Consider the following 17,791-nt stretch of genomic DNA (forward strand, 5'->3'; position numbering starts at 1 on the left):
CTTTGAGCTCCAGACTGTTTCAGAGAGAATCCTTGATAATCCACGATATGGCGTTTCATCACGGCAGTATTTAGTTTAGACAGTAGCTGCCGGGCCCCGCATGAGCTCAGACCCCTCCTCTTTTATTTTTTATCAATTATTTTTATTTTGTAAAGCTTTATACCCAGAATCAGCACTTTAGAAACAAGAAGTGAAATAGAGGGATATGAGGCACGGCTAGAATGGGAGATCTGTTTGGTATTTGGAGCAAAACACTTAATAAACATGTTTTTTATATATTTGTATATATCTGGGACCTATGCTATTGCCTAAAAAGAGCATGATAGGTGACCTTTAAGCATGCCAGAATTTCACAGGTCAGGTTTGGATTTTTTAAAATCATATTAAGAGACTTTTATTTTATTATCGTATTATTTCTGTTATCTTATTGTCTTCCTCGTCCTCTTTTTTCCAACACTGGTCGACATGCATTCCACCAGCAACCCCCCCCCCCATTTGTCATGTGTGTGGCAGCTTTGGACACCGTCTATTTTGGTCCTGTCCCTCCCTGCTGCACGGAGGGGGGAACTTCTCACATAGGAAGTGATGGATGGTGCAGGGCAGGGTCCTTTTCCACAAACCATCTTTCTCTCTGCTTCAAACTTCTGACACTTTGTATTTACTCTCCTTTTATTTTGTATCATCTTTACATACTTATCAATACCTCTTATTTTCCAGGTTGAATGTAATCTTCAGCAAATTTGATGAAGTCCAAAGATCTGGGAACATGATGCCATCGTCCGTCTCAGGTCAGTTGTTCTCCTCTGACGTTTCATGTGCCCAGGTGTGCTGCTCTTGAACCTTTTAATATGCCTCCAACAATAACGTATACCTCCAGTTTAAAATGTAGAAATGTTTTCTGGACTGTGGAATGTTTTTATAAGATAAGAGAGAAGATGGTGCTCTATCCTCTCCGTGCTAGCATCATTATTAATGTGACTTTCCTCCCTGCCGACACCCAGCACTGTGGGCAATGGAAAAGATGCACAGTGAATATCAGGGCTATTGTAGTCTCACTATAACTCATCTGACCTGAGGACAGCCTGTTGATCTGCAGCAGCTTGGGGGTTGTTATTTAGTGCATGAGAAAATACGAAAGTGCATGAGAAAATACGAAAGTATCTGACTGCAGAGTTATGTCGCCAGCTTTAATTTTCTCCACATTATCAATGTCTCTCGTACTTCTCCCCTGTATCTCCAGTTATCTTACGTCACACAGCATTGTGGTGTGTTGGCTTGTGTTCCGTGTGTGTGTGTGTGTGTGTGTGTGTGTGTGTGTGTGTGTGTGTGTGGGGAGGAAGACAGCCCGCAGCTAGAGATGAGATGTCTCCACAGGAGGTGGGCTCACACTAGAGCTTTAGATGTCCCCCTGTGGAGCTAAAGACCAAAGCACACGTCCAGAGGCATCCCTCCCAAATGTATCAATATACCAAAATAGACAAAGCAGAAACATTAAAGGGAACATTACAATTTCCCATGAAATCAAAATAGATGTAATGTTTTGATTTCCTTAGTGCATATTCTTGTTTTTCTGGTAACAATTGTTGTTGACTCATATTTGTATACTCATTTATCACCCAGTTAAACCTTCGGGACCAGTTCCCCCCATGCGACTCTCCTTCACCAGCAGCATTGCCTGCTTCGTATTGTGGCCTTCATCCTCCATTCCAACCCTGTCCGATTAGTTGGTACAATCCGCTGGCATGGCCCGACTAAGATGGATATCACAGCCTGTGCCCTAGCACTGAGATACGTACATGCTTACAAACAGCAACATGACACATGGGAGCTTCAAATAAAGAGGCAGATGTGGTGTCCTCTTCTGAGTGCAGCAGAGTTGTGTCCTCTGTGCAGGTGGAGTAGCTTTGACCCTTTACTGCTGACTCTGTCATTCCTGCTGACGGCATCCACACTGTGTTTGCAGAGGCAGCAGCTGAGCCCAGGAGAACACACTCAATGTTTCTTAACACCTTACGCTATCTTTCCCAACGTTTGTGGATTTCAACTGCCACCACAGCTGAATGAACCCTGTCAGTCACACACACTGAGGAACATGCAGCGCCACAGGAGTGCTGAAGCATGTGCTCCTGGGTAGAGTATGTTTACTGATTGATTTATGATATTGACTATTGGAATCTTGTAATACTTGTAGGTGATATGACTCGGCTTGTTATTTGCATTTGAAGTAAAAATGCTGTTTGGACGATTAGGCAAACAGGACTCATTTTAGCTGAGCTTCACATCCATCATACTCAGCTGCTCGGCTCCTCCATGGCTCCACTCCTCATTCACAGCTGCTCTGATAATGGCTTTGTGGCTGACGACTCATTTCAATTGAAATACATTTGCCTCTGAGCTGAGAAGAATGTCCGCTGTAATGTAGCTGCGCTGTGAGACATTTCTAAAGTAAACTCTGTGTCTACAAGACAGAGGAGTAGTTATCCCCCAGTCAAAAAGCTACTTCTACTGAGGTTATCATATGAAACTTTTAATATTTTTCATCATAGTTTATTGTAAGGGAAACTTCTGTGTAGCAGCAATGCAGTGGGAGTCAACGACTCAGGAAAGAGACACGGGAAGAGCAGGAGCTTTGATATCAAACACTGATGGCTTATTTGGAGCTTCGGCCAGAGAATTCACATCACAAGTCACAGCAGCCACGGTCTGACTGCACGGGGGAGTTGCCACGTCAATTCTGAAGAACTCTCCCCCAGATCCCTGTATTTAGCTAGTTCAGAGAGAATCATCAACATGCTGCATAACAAGATGGAACCATAACACCTCTATCAGCTGATCCAACAGGCAGGAACATAGAACCATAACACCTCTATCAGCTGACGCCAACAGGCAGGAACATAGAACCATAACACCTCTATCAGCTGACGCCAACAGGCAGGAGCATAGAACTATAACACCTCTATCAGCTGACGCCAACAGGCAGGAACATAGAACCATAACACCTCTATCAGCTGACGGCAACAGGCAGGAACATAGAACCATAACACCTCTATCAGCTGACGCCAACAGGCAGGAACATAGAACCATAACACCTCTATCAGCTGACGCCAATAGGCAGGAACATAGAACCATAACACCTCTATCAGCTGACGCCAATAGGCAGGAACATAGAACCATAACACCTCTATCAGGCAGGAACAGGGAGACAGAACACTGAGAGCACAGCAGCCAAGGTTACGAGGTGCGTGTGCTCAGTCAGGACAGTTTGAACTGATAAACTGGGTCAAAGTTATGGGCCTTGGAAAATATTTCCCCAACATTTATGATTATGAAAAAAGTCTTAGTTTAAAGAGCCCCATGTCTGCTTTTTGGGGTTTCCCTATAGGTTTGTTTTGCATGTCAATGGTCTGCAGAAGCCAACATCCCTGTGTTCCCTCCAGAGGGAGTTTCTCTCCCACACATCACAACACTCTCGCTGCTTGGTTAGCGCTCCAACACATTGTATGTGACGAGGCTAAGGGGCAGGACATCTCTAAGCAGTTAACCAATCACAACAGAGCCGGCCAGCTAACCAATCAGAGCAGCTCTGGTTTCAGAAAGAGGGTGAAAAAAGGTGCTGCAACACAGGCAGTATGAGAAAAATAAAGAGCTTTTTGAACAAACATTAAAGCATTGAGACATGTAGAAACTAGGGCTGTCAGTCGATTAAAATATTTAATCGCGATTAATCGCATGATTGTCCATAGTTAATCGCGATTAATCGCAAATTAATCGCACATTTTTGATCTGTTCTAAATGTACCTTAGAGGAATATTTTTCAAGTTTTTAATACTCTTATCAACAGATGAGTGGACAAATATGCTTTATGCTAATGTTTATTATCATTTGAACAATGACAAATATTCTCATGAATATTAAACACAACAACCTGGAACCTCTCTAATACAATACAAATGGTGTGTGTGTGTGTGTGTGTGTGTGTGTGTGTGTGTGTGTGTGTGTGTGTGTGTGTGTGTGTGTGTGTGTGTGTGTGTGTGTGTGTGTGTGTGTGTGTGTGTGTGTGTGTGTGTGTGTGTGTGTGTGTGTGTGTGCGTGTGTGTGTGTGTGTGTGTTGGATCGTTGGAGCTATGTGCAACTCAAGGCATATGCTCGAACGGGAGCTGCCTGGACGCTGCAATCATGTTGCTGCAATCATGAGTGTGCTGACTTTTCGTACCATGTCCCGCTGTCTGCTTCCTGCATCAAGTCAAGTGCTCGGCGCAGTTGTGTGGATCGAGCGCTCCTCTGTTTTCATTTAACCGCTCCTTATATCCGTTAGCGCAGCTAGCTAGCACCAGATGCTAACAACAACAATGCACGTAAGGTCTCTCTCTCGCTCGCTCGGGCCACACATACACACACCCTCCCGGTCCTCCCGATGGCCAGTCGGTGCCTGCCGGTGAACGTGGAAGTGTGGTCTGCTGCAAGCGGGCGGCAGGAGCGGGGCTGTTAGCATCAGCTTGCAGATGGTATTTTAAACTCGATGCGCTCTGAAACTACGGGGCGGCCGAGCAAAAAAAATACACATGCGTTAATCGCTTTAAAATAATTAGTGGCGTTAAAAATTGTTTGCGTTAACGCGTTATTAACGCGTTAACTTGACAGCCCTAGTAGAAACACTACATACTGATATACACCTGAACATCAGCATGAGAGGACTCTTTAAAGTAGAGACACTACATATATACACCTGAACATCAGCAGGAGAGGACTCTTTAAAATAGAGACACTACATACTGATATGAACCTGAACATCAGCAGGAGAGGACTCTTTAAAGTAGAGACACTACATACTGATATACACCTGAACATCTGCAGGAGAGGACTCTTTAAAGTAGAGACACTACATACTGATACACACCTGAACATTAGCAGGAGATGACTCTTTAAAGTAGAGACACTACATACTGATATACACCTGAACATCAGCAGGAGAGGACTCTTTAAAGTAGAGACACTACATACTGATATACACCTGCACATCAGCAGGAGAGGACTCTTTAAAGTAGAGACACTACATACTGATATACACCTGGACATCAGCAGGAGAGGACTCTTTAAAGTAGAGACACTACATACTGATATACACCTGAACATCAGCAGGAGAGGACTCTTTAAAGTAGAGACACTACATACTGATATACACTTGAACATCAGCAGGAGAGGACTCTTTAAAGTAGATACACTACATACTGATATGAACCTGAACATCAGCATTTTTGGTCCCATGAATACAAGTTTTCAGTGTGTGCAGGAGAGCAGTTGGACCAGAGTGAAACTTCTAAGCAGAATATTTTATTAGATAAAAACATGTTGTGAATTTTAGAAATGATTACGTCCATTCCGTGGAGTGTTGACTTTGGGACTCACTATAACTAATCTGACCTGAGGACAGCCTGTTGATCTGCAGCAGCTTGGGGGTTGTTATAGTGCATGAGAAAATAGGAAAGTATCTGACTGCAGAGCTTTTTTCACGATGAGTTATGTCGCCAGCTTTCATTTTCTCCACATTATCAATGTCTCTCGTACCTCTCCCCTGTATCTCCAGTTATCTTACCGTCACACTCACAGCATTGTGGTGTGTTGGCTTGTTTTCTGTGTTGCTTTTGGATTCTAGACTCATTGCAAATGTTTGGAGACCAAGTAGTAAACAGTCCAAGGTAGCCACTACTAGAATGTGCGGTAGTGCTGTCACACAGGCAGGGAGGGGGAGCGTTAGGGGTAGGGGAGAGAGCAGAGGGATTGTAGAGGGATAGATAGAAGAGAGGGAGGGGGGACGGAGAGCAAAACAAAGCAGCCATTTCTGTTGCAGCACTGAGAGGTAAACAGTGGGCGAGAGACACAGGGCATAGACTGTAGAGCGGCAGAGAGAGAGAGCTATCAGCTGAGCAGCAGCACTCCTCCCTGGCTTCACTTCTGAGGGAGACTGCACCATGACAGCTGGAGAAGGTAAGACTGGAAATAGAATGAGTTTTGTCTTTGCTGAGGTCACATCCCTCACATGTATATAATACAGAGTGTAATGGCTCAAAGATGATCTCCCCCTGTGGTTTGTTTGTGCGGAGGGGTGACGCAGGACAGAAGTCTCAGTGTTACATCTCTTATGTAATCCTCTTTTGTACAGTTCGTTTATTTTCTGCTGCAAACTGAATTTGGACTTTGCTTACGTAATATAGCAGTTTGGGAAGGAACAGTGGCGGTTCTAGACCAATTTGACTGGGGGGGCCAGGCTTTTTTTCTTTCATTTTTGCCCCCCTAGAACCGCCCCTGGGAAGGAGACACCTGTCCTCTCATATCTCTAGTATCTGTCCTGTGTCGATTTGGTATCGCAGGACAGTAAAATATGTATTGCCTTAATGATCTCTGCTGTGGAAACAACGAGTGCCTGAAGTGACGGCTCGCCTGAAGCATCTTACACTTGCCTCATGTCGGTCCAGCACCAAACGAGCTGAGAGAGTTATCGTCAATATGTAAACTGCTCCAAATGGCTCTCGACAGAACATAGCCAAATGACACCAGGAGATGTTGGATTTACGAGCGGGACGTTTGTCTCAAAACTCTGTGTGTATATATATATATACTGTAAAGACAATCCACAAACAGAGAATTCAGATCCAAAACACATTTTTGATCCACAAATACAAAATGGATTCACAAATGCTTGATCGAAAGTCTTACATATTGGAGAGATACTAAAATGTCCTTTTGTTTATTTGCAAATTAATTATAGTATTCACACATCTTTTTTTAATTTGTGGAATTATTTTGAATTACACACAAATTATTTCTCTGTTCACACAAATATTATTGAGACGAATCTACCCCCATGAACAGTTTGGTCCTTACGCTGAATGAGTTGTGTCGGCAGCATTTCAGACTACTCTCACAAATGAATTGCTCTCACCATAAGCCTCTTAGTGGAACGCAGTACAGTATAACCCCAAAAGTGCACAGATTTCTATTTGTGGAGCTCACGTGTTTCATTAGGTTCATTCACTCAAACAGACCACTGATGAGAGTATATGTTATTCATGCTAATGTCAGTAGTATAGCACACAATGTAACAGTTACACACATACATGCATGCTGCTATGTTATATTTTTAAATGACCTTATAGAATTACACATTTTTCCTCTACAATAAATGTGTGGAGTCTGAAATAGACAAATGTACGCCTGCGTATTGACATTTATCTAAGCTGGTTCCACTTTGGACAAATATTGACAAATGCAACTGACTGACAATATTTGTTATCAACATGCACACATTAATGAATGGCTTATGTTGCTTTATCACTTCATGGTTTGGTATGTACAACGTGGGCAAATAGTGAAAAAGGCTTCTCACAAATACCCAGAATCCAAGGTGATGTTTTTTTCACTAACAGTCCAAAACTAAAAGAGAAAATGTATAAAACCTGATTTATTTTCTCATTTTACAACCAGTGAAAAACGACTGAAATGTTTAAAACAGTTTCCAATTGTTAGTTAATCAACTTACTGTTCCATCTGTAGTTCCACTAAAATGGTGTCATGGTTCTGTAACACGTTTCATATCTGAGTGAGTGTTGTCAGAGTCCGTCTGGTTCTGTATGGAACCATTAGATCAATGCACAGTGCATGCTGAGGCTCCGCACAGAGCAGCAGTATGTATAACCGCAGAGAGGACGTATGTATGTATAACCGCAGAGAGGACGGCCGGCCTGCGCTCTCAGAATATGGGAGGATCGTCGTAATTAGGGAACATCAGCCAACAGCTTCTCACTTTCTTCAACACTATCACAGAACGTCTTTGTCATTGCGTTAATCCCAGAGGCTTTGTGTGTGCGAGCTACTTTCAGCATCCTGGAGTTCTGGTCCTGTGCTGTCCATGGCAGACTTTCTGTCCGTCTGTCCTCCAGTGTTCTTCTGTGAGAAGAGCTCAGCAGATCTGCAGCTCAACTTCACTTCCAGCGTTCTGCTCATTTAACATTTGCAGATTATTATGTGGAAAAGCTTCTGAATTGATTTAGCTGTACTTTCATCTTTCTGGTACTAACTGGATTATTAAGTGGAATACCCCTCCAGCCACGTCATGATAAGATAAGATACAGGGCATCACAGTGGGATGTGTACATAAAGAGAGTCATACTTCCTCCAGCTCTGAAGGTGGACATGAGTTCCCAGGATTATCAAAACCTGATGTACATTTGAGCGAGGCTACTGTCTGTCATGGCTTTAGGACGACACAAGACAAGTGCCTCTGTCTGTGCGTTGTGCCTGCACGCTGTGTGCAGCAAGTCTGTGTGTGTGTTATATAAAGCACCATGTATGAAAAAGTGAACACCAGTGGGGGCTGAATGCTTATTCTAAGAAATCCCTTTGATCACCACACTCCCAGAGCGCCCTGCTCTGCAGAGAGACTAACGTGTTTCTTCTGCGTGTGGCGTGTGGGGGTGTATCTGCTGCTATTGGCTAATTCAGTGTGGGGGATCTGAAGAAAGAGCTTTTCTATGCAGGGTTTTCTTTTACTTAGAAATGCAGTCAGATTTTATTTTTTGGATACCTCAGAAATAGAAAGCCTAGGTATTCCTCATGAGAGAGAGAGGGAGGTCGAGGGAGAGTATACACTGAATGGTGAGACTGTCTCCCTCTGCTCTCTGCAGTGATCTGAGAGCAGCCCCTCTGAGCTGGGGGGTGAGGGGTGAGGGGGCCTTTGAGGGGCACAGTGAGAGGGCGCTGTGGCTGTGGCTCATCTCTGCCAACTGCACTGAATGTCAGACAAGTCCTGCACACAGCCTCCGTGGCTGAGAGAGGGCTGAAGGGTGGGTTCATGTCCACCAAACGGTTGAGACAATTGATATGTGAATCATTGAAAAGAACATATTAGCATCATCTAGAATGTCTCAGGATTTAAATATAAATGAAAGAGAACGTTGAAAGAAAGCTGATTGACATTATTAAGATGCTGGTGCCCGTGCCAAACGAGACCATGGCATAACATCAGGGAGCTGTGTTTACTGCGCCCAAACACCCACATAGGATCTACTTTGATTTGGACACATGTTCAACACAATGTGGGCGTTTCTGCTGCCGGGGATCTTTGTATCATAGCAACAATAACATAAGAAGTTGAGTATTGTGATTTTGAAGTAACGTGGGATCATGGGAGCTGCTGTCTTTCCCCCGTGGGTGTCACTGCAGTCAGCTTCTCCTTGTTCATGGTTCAGGTGATAATGCTCTGCTTGTGTCTCTAAGACCTTCAGCGGTCGTCCAGTTGAACATAGAAAAAAGAAACACTAAGTATAGTACAGCGTATGTGAAAATGCGTCTTAAAACTGGATACATTCAGGATAGCCACTGATTGATAACACTGCTTCATGCTCAAAGGGGATAAGACTAATCCAAATATCAAACTAGTTGTTTTTGATATATATATTTTATATTTGGAAACTTTGAGGACAAGCTTTGAAAAACCTCCTGAATGTTGCCAGTGACATCAGATGCACAGGACTGCCTCCACCACATGTGTCAAACTCGAGGCCCGCGGGCCGAATCAGGCCCTTGGTGGATTTAATTTCGGCCCGCAGGATAATTTGTAATTCCTATTAGCTCTGGCCCTCCGGTATATTGCACACACACCTTCACTCCCTCCTGAGGGTCTCCTCCGCTCAGAGCCGGACCCCAAACATTGATGACCTTGATGAACCCAAGATGAGATGCCAAGTTTCTGAGCTAGCATCACAGAGCAGCGCACTGAGTTCAATGGATGCTTCCTTCTGCACTTTCTCTCACGACAACAGGCCATGTTTGTTTCTCTTTGAGGGAAAGTGTTTTGTTGAAGCTGTTGTTGGCCTGTGGGAACATGTACTCATAAGGAATGACTCTGGAGAAGCTGCAGATAGAGCCATAAGAAGTGAATGCAACTGATTAGTTAAAGTTTAATGTTTGTTCCAGGTTTAATACGTGCAATAAGTTCATTTCAATAAGTTCTGGAATACACATTGAACCAGTGCGGCCCTCGAGTAGTACTGATTTTTAAATGTTGGCCCCCTGTGTATTTGAGTTTGACCCCCCTGCTCTACACCTTCCTGATTTGATGAAGGACTTGTTTGAAATGTGTCCGGTGAGAAGCTGTGGGAGATTGCATCAGGAGCAGAATGAGAGGCGTTGTGAGGAAGAGCGTTGTGGGCTGACACGGCCACTGAGAACTCAAGTCCATTCCCTGCTTCTGTTGCTCGTCTCACTTGTCATTGTAATCTGAGTGGGACAGCCAGCTCATTGTCCCCACAACAAGACGGGCGACAATGATGTGTTCTCTGTCTGCTGCGACATATCAACCCCACCATCAGGGACGGTTTTCAAGATTGCATTTCCTTTCTTTTTTCTACCGGAAATGGAATATGTATGGTGTTGTTGTGTTGATAAACATGTTCTACTGATGCAGAAGGAAAATAAGCAGTTATTAATGATGGCAAAAGGCTGTTGCTGTTAAATATAATACACTATATTCAGGAGTGGCAGTGCTGCTCATTATTCTCTGGTGCTGATGTACAGCTGAGTGTTACAAGGATAGGTGCTTACTGGACATTGTTGCTGCTTGGGTCAAGATCGTTCCTCCTTCTTCCAGCAACATATCCACTGATCCACAAAGGTGCCTTTGGGTGCTCTGCTGTGACTCAGCATTTCGCCTTTGGGTGCTCTGCTGTGACTCAGCATTTCACCTTTGGGTGCTCTGCTGTGACTCAGCATTTCGCCTTTGGGTGCTCTGCTGTGACTCAGCATTTCCTTGGGACAGATTCTTTTTGACTTTATGATTGCAGCCTCGGTCAGAAGATGAATTTGCACCCTACAACCAATCAAAGCCTGCCTTCCTATCTCTTTGCTTTTTGGGAGGTATAGCTGTCGAGTATGGCTGCAACAATCATTTGTATTCCAACTGGGAGTATTTCAAAGTTGAGTTGCGTCAGTTCCAAACTCAAAGGTATTCAATTAAATATGATACAAAAAGAGAAAAGCAAGAAATTTGATCCACATTCAAGAAGCTGAAAAGCACTTTCCCCCCCGGCATCAATGACGTCGACGTATATCCTATTCTTATTCAAATGTCCGCTGTAGTGTTAACGACCACAAGTCAAATAAATCTAGGTGAAAAGCAAATAACGTCCTCTCAATACAGAGTTCCTCATCAGACAGCAGCCACAGTTTACATCTCTGACACACCTGTCACGGTGAACAGGTAGAAGGAATGCATCTCATGTGGAGTGCTTGGTGTAGGAGAACATACACATCAGAAGTGCTAGTAATGTTAGCTTCATCAGGCCATGTCTGCCCTGTCAGCAGCCTCTCTGATTGGTCAGCAACACAACACGTCCATGTTAAGATGAAACACTGATCACTGGTCATCTGTCTCTGACGTAAGCCTGCAGCCTGTGATGGACAGGCTCAGAGGTGAAAGAAGAGATGAGGAGACCCCCCCCCTCTGTCTCACGCTCCCTGTCAGGCAGTCCATATTATCATTAAGAGGCTCCCCCATCCCACACACCTTACCGTCCTACACGTTGTGGCATCTCTCCTGACTTTGTGCTGTTATTGTTTTCTAAAGGGTACAGAGCGGGAGAAGCCCTCCGTGGTATAATGTGTGTCAGAGACAGATTACTGGTGACTGCTGAGGTCAGCTTCAGCAACTCTGCCTGCTCTGTGTCGCAGTGTGGCCTGCCCCCTAGTGCTCACATGCTGCATCCCTCAATGGACCTGACCGTGTGTGTGTGTGTGTGTGTGTGTGTGTGTGTGTGTGTGTGTGTGTGTGTGTGTGTGTGTGTGTGTGTGTGTGTGTGTGTGTGTGTGTGTGTGTGTGTGTGGGCCTAGCATTACTATACTTGTGGGGACCTACATCTGTTTACATAGTCACGTGTGGGGACTCGCCTCCCTTATGGGGACAAATTGGAGGTCCCCATAAGGGGAATCATTAATTTTAGGGTGAAGACTTGTTTAGGATTAGGGTAAGGTTAAGGGTAAGGGTTAGGGTTAGGCATGTGTTGGTTATGGTTAAGGTTAGGATAAGTCTCCATGAAATGCATGTAAGTCAATGTAATTTCCCCTGAAGTGATGTATACATGGTGTGTTTGTGTGTGTGTGTGTGTGTGTGTGTGTGTGTGTGTGTGTGTGTGTGTGTGTGTGTGTGTGTGTGTGTGTGTGTGTGTGTGTGTGTGTGTGTGTGTGTGTGTACACACTGTCTGTGATCAATACTTCTCTGTTGATGTGCTCTTTGTAGCATCGGAGATCAGGCATTTCGCTCCTCTTCATATGTTTGTCGCGGCATAATTATTATTTCCTGTTACTAAGGAAATAAAACTATTCTCCAAGTCTAGGCAACAATATCCTTTTCGTACATTTATTTCCGCTTAACGAGAATACAATGAAAAAGGTATGGTTGTCCTGCAGCCTTTCCTGTAATCGTGCTGGTGCGCTGACCCCACCCTTTATATACAGCCTATCTCCCCCCAGCCTCCTCCAACGTATACATATCACCACGTTCCTAAATCAACACTGCCTTCAAAATAAAAAGACAAACATTTACTTTAATGTAACTCAAATAATTGAAATAACTAAATCTACATTTAGTATAAACAAAAACTGCTAAAAATGAATGTTAAGAGTATTAATGAATACAAAATCAATAAATAGCTCCAACAGTTTTAGGTTGAGTGGAAAGACAGCCTTTTCCTCGAGCTGCTCTGTGGCTGGGAGGAGGGTTCCTTTTCTTCTACTCGATGTTTTCCTTTGACACGTTTCAGGTGGACTTGTGTGCTGCATAGAACCACGAGCAGTAGTCTGAGGGACAAAGGGCTGTTCAGTCCACTTTTGGCCCCCAGCTAGTTTTGCTATCTTGGATTTAATGATCACGTTTTAGTTTGTATGATGTTCTATTTCATTTGGCTTCAAAACGTTCTCACTAAGATGGCACCAATATCACCACTGAGACCCGTATGAAAGCAAATAGCTCTCGTAGCATTTCAAGGATCTGTTCAGGTTCTTCCATTTCAAACTCAATTCTGATGGATAACAGATTTCAGTGGCCAGGATAGTATCTCGATGCAACAAGCGTGCATTCAAGTATTCCATGGGTTCTGCTCATTTCAGGTTCTTGCTTGTATGTGGTGTTTTACATGCTGTATTTGCATTACACTTTGCAGCGTACAGACTGCACCTCCATTAGTATGTAACACTTTTAGGGCAGTTCGATGTCACCGGTGTCTGTGGCTGCTCAGCTTGTGCTCGTACTGGTGTGTTATTTTACAGCAAGGGTATGGAGTCCTTCTTAGATGCAGTACAGACAGAGTACAAGATACAATAGATTTATATTTAAACTCAGCAACTGCAGTGCAACACATGTTTAATATGTGTTTATTAGCCTGCATTGGTTTCAATGACATTGGTGTTTCTGGCTGCACATCGCCATGGATTCAGTTGGCATGAGCTGCACCCAACTGGCTCCAACTGGCTCCAACCGGCACTGTGTCAGAGAGCCTTGTTATTAGTGCAAAGACTTTAGTGACATCCTTGTATTCCCACTATGGTCCACTCGGAGATCGTGAACCAGTGTAAGCAAGAGCGAATCAGATTATCTTTCCGATGTTGCAAAATCGATGATGTGGGACTGAAATATTTATATTGGGCAGCGAGACTCCCAAGGGTCTATGCAAAGCTGTTGACACCTCCCTCCTCCTCGGATACACTTTAGTGTCACCCATAAGGGAGGTTAGACTCACCCATAAGGGAGGTTAGACTCATGAACAGGTCGTACTGACTACACATGTAAGCATGTCCCTCTTTAAACACTAGGAATGCTACTGATAAGTGTATTCGTACACCTTTGTATTGAATATACATAATAGTACACAATATATATATATATGTCCCTTTGCTTTCATGTCTGCCGGAATGACCTCACTCTGAGATACAGTATTGACATTTGTATAAAATACAGTAGTAATATTCACTTTTACTATCGCTGTAGTATGAGTGTGTGTATTGGCTAAGTACAACAATAGACCCCTCCCCCTCTCACCATGAGAGTCCCTACAGTCCAACAGCATCACCAGGGATGACACACACACACACACACACACACACACACACACACACACACACACACACACACACACACACACACACACACACACACACACACACACACACACACACACACACACACACACACACACACACACACACATAACTGAACTCAGAGACAAAGGCTGAAGGGGTGGTTAGTCTGGCACTTTGTCTCAGCCCAGCGTGTCACAGAGGTACATGCAGCACACACACACACACCCTGGGCAGATGTGTGGTGAAGAAGAGGGAGCGTCTCAGAGGGTGCAGCAGAGACATGCTGAGGAAGCTGATATGCAAGAAAATCTGCGACCGTAAGAGCGACGCCTTGTTAATCTCTCCTTCTTCCCTCTTCTCTGTTGGGCTCTCAGTGATTTCCGTCTCTTTGTCTGTCTCATCTTCCAGTCATGGCTCTGAATGGTCTGGATCTCTTTCATGTGTCCACCTGTTGCCTCTTTGTCCCTGTCCTCCACCTGTGTTCTCTGTGAATCTGTGAGTTGCTGTGTCACTGGCATGGCTCGTGTAGCCGCAGGGACATTTAGGGAGCTGGTTTGTGTGCATGAGCTTTTCACTGTTCTGTGATCTCTTGTATTATTGATCAACTTATGTGACTCCATTGATGTTTATGTGCCGCTAATGGTAGCAGACTGTATTCCTTAGCAACAGTTTATACTAAGCCTATCTGCAGGAATGATAATAAATAGATTGAGAAGTTTATTTTTAAATCAATTATTTCCCTACATGTCCTCCAAAAAATAGACAACGACCTCGTTGTTGCCTGGCCTCAGCTGACAACAATCCCCCCCGCACCGGCACTCCGCTCCAGGCTACTCCTTGGTGTAAACGTCCTGTTGAGCAGGTGACCGGGGGGGGCATGTCGGGTGGATGGATAATGGCTTCAGGCTCATAACCGGAGCGTTTCCCTGAGGCAGAGGTAAGGAACACAGGGACTGGCAGAGGTCAGGAACACAGGGACTGGAAGAGGTCAGGAACACAGGGACTGGCAGAGGTCAGGAACACAGGGACTGGAAGAGGTCAGGAACACAGGGACTGGCAGATTAAAGAGAGCAGAATGATGATGCATTCACCACCCGCCCAACCGTATACAGGAACAACACGTGTTCATGGGTGATGGAAGAATAAGGATGTATTGATCCTTACAGGAAATATCGCTCAGTCATCAAGACATCACTTTGAAAATCCCATCATCAAATGTCTCTTTTCTCCCTCTGTGGTTGCAGATAAGAATTTTGAGGATGAAGACTCAGTGGATGGAGGCCGGTCCTCCTCCTCTTCATCATCCAAAGCACCCCCCGGTGGCAGGAGGACGGTTATCAGCTCTGTGCGAAGACCCAGCTCCGCCTCCGCAAATAAGCCCACAAGTGAGGGATACACACAGTTGCAATGTGATGACCGCCATGACTGTTCAACAAAGTTCACACTCATTTACCGCCTGTATAATGGATGAGTAATGTTTGGTCAGATCAACATTTTCCTTCTGCTTCAATCGTTCATGTTATTTCAGGAAATGTTTTATTAAGCCAAAGAATATTAAACCTATAGCATATTTTGTCAAAGCTTATTTAAATATTTTTTAAATAATATTAATTTACATTCGCAATACTCAAAAAGACAATGTGAAAGATGTAGACAGGTATTTTAAGATTGGACCGAACCAAACATCAAAAATCTAAAAGAAAAAATACACTTAAGAATAAAGAACAATACAGTTCAATCCAAAAAACACAACAAATGGTTATATACAAAATAAAAAAGGACAAACAGTAACTCAGATTAGGCTGGCTCGTAACATGTCCACCTTCTACCTTTCTAAACCTCTACATCCTTCTTTAGAAGGGCTGTTGAATTTCAGGCCCAATTCTTTTCCTTTCTCTTTTTCAAAGGCAAGGAAGCAGCTGCTGGCGCTGTTGATGAGGACGATTTCAGCAAAGCCTATGAAGACGTGCCCTCAATCCAGGTATGCTCTGCCCGTTTGCTTCTGTTAGTCAGATCCAGAGATGGCTGACAGGGAAGTATATTATGTCATACGACGGATTTAAACACACTATGGGCGTAGGGCCGGGGTGTTCAAACTACGGCCCGGGGTCCAACTGCGGCCCGTGGTCCGTTTTTATTGGCCAGTAGCAAATTCTGAAAGTGAAATGGAGTATTCCCCACCACATGCATCTTGTGCTTGTCTTATATTGTACATCTTAAATATATGTACGAAAATATTACACAGTATTCAGGTTTGAATAAGCCTCATTTTCAAGACAAATCTTAGTTGATAAAAAAAGCCCCAAAACATATTTACACTTGAAATGTACGCTTCCTATTCCCCCTGATTATAAACAATCTGAGGCTTCTGTCTAAGGAATGAGCTGCAACTCTTTTTGTAACAAAAGAAATGACACCCTAGTGGCCCCTGGTGTAGCGTAACCAGGGCCCCTGGTGTAGGGTAACCAGGGGCCCTGGTGTAGCGTAACCAGGGGCCCTGGTGTAGGGTAACCAGGGGCCCTGCGCTCTGCAGGACTGCACAGCGTATCATCCCACCTATTGACACAATGTGCCGCATTTTGATTTGATTTTTTTTCTTGAAGTCAAACCACTGCATGAAACTAGGTTTTCTGATATCTTGCCTTTATTTTGAAATGCTGTGAAGAGAGAGGGAAGGCTGTCAATCAACCTGCCAGCGTCTATACCCTGCCCAACCGGGAACATAGGGAGTCACCACAAAGGGACAAGCTATGCAAATTAGGCACAATCTGACGGAAACAAAGAAAAGGAAATGCAGCTACAACAAAAACACGGACTCTACTTATAACTATGTGAAGATGGTTACAAGATTCTCAGTTTTTATGAGCAATTTAGATGTTTTTCTATGACATGAAGCAACCCAGAGAATGGTGTTTCTGATCAACTGGAATTGATCTCTCTGTATTAGTTGTATCCTGGACTGTTCCGAACAAACATCATCTTTATTCCACTTTTGATTTGTGGGATCTTAACACGCCAAGTAGGCATTATGCAAGAACCACCTATGAAACGCTTCTTGCTATGTATGTTAACGTGGTAGCAGCTAAAAAAGACCCACATTACAATTGTTAGGCATCTATTTATGCCACCGATTGAAGTTCACAAAATTGCATGTACTCACACACAGCTGGTATCCACCATTTAGTCAATCAATCAAAGTGTATTTATATAGCCCAATATCACACGTTTTAATTTGTGTCATTGGGCTTTACAGTTTCCAACATTGAGCTACAGACTTGGAGCATTTGTATGAGCTGCCCTCTCTCGAACCTTAACCTTGAAAGTATACACAGTATAGAATAGAATAGCTGATTCTTGTTCTAACACTGCCCTCCTGTCTCTCTTCTCTTTGGGTCCAGATCTACTCCAACAGAGAGCTGGAGGACCATCTGGCCAAAATCAGAGAAGTGCTTTCTGATGACAAACACGACTGGGAGCACCGGGTTGTAGCGGTAAGACTCTCTCACACACACACACACACACACACACACACACACACACACACACACACACACACACACACACACACACACACACACACACACACACACACACACACACACACACACACACACACACACACACACACACACACACACACACACACACACACACACACACACAC

General features: G+C 44.0%; 1 protein-coding gene across 11 annotated transcripts in view; it reads left to right on the plus strand.

Annotated features, from left to right (window-relative positions):
* The window catches only part of clasp1a (cytoplasmic linker associated protein 1a), a 113,839-nt gene that overhangs the window by 41,746 nt on the left and 54,302 nt on the right, over positions 1 to 17,791 (plus strand). For all 11 annotated transcript variants that reach the window (XM_071206990.1, XM_071206991.1, XM_034110698.2 and 8 more), the window contains exons 7-10: positions 718 to 788; positions 15,372 to 15,512; positions 16,035 to 16,108; positions 17,526 to 17,618. In XM_071206990.1, coding sequence (XP_071063091.1) covers positions 718 to 788; positions 15,372 to 15,512; positions 16,035 to 16,108; positions 17,526 to 17,618 — 379 coding nt within the window. The remainder of the gene's footprint in view (positions 1 to 717; positions 789 to 15,371; positions 15,513 to 16,034; positions 16,109 to 17,525; positions 17,619 to 17,791) is intronic.

Source organism: Pseudochaenichthys georgianus, chromosome 21 (assembly GCF_902827115.2).
Source record: "Pseudochaenichthys georgianus chromosome 21, fPseGeo1.2, whole genome shotgun sequence".
Classification (NCBI taxonomy): Eukaryota; Metazoa; Chordata; class Actinopteri; order Perciformes; family Channichthyidae; genus Pseudochaenichthys; species Pseudochaenichthys georgianus.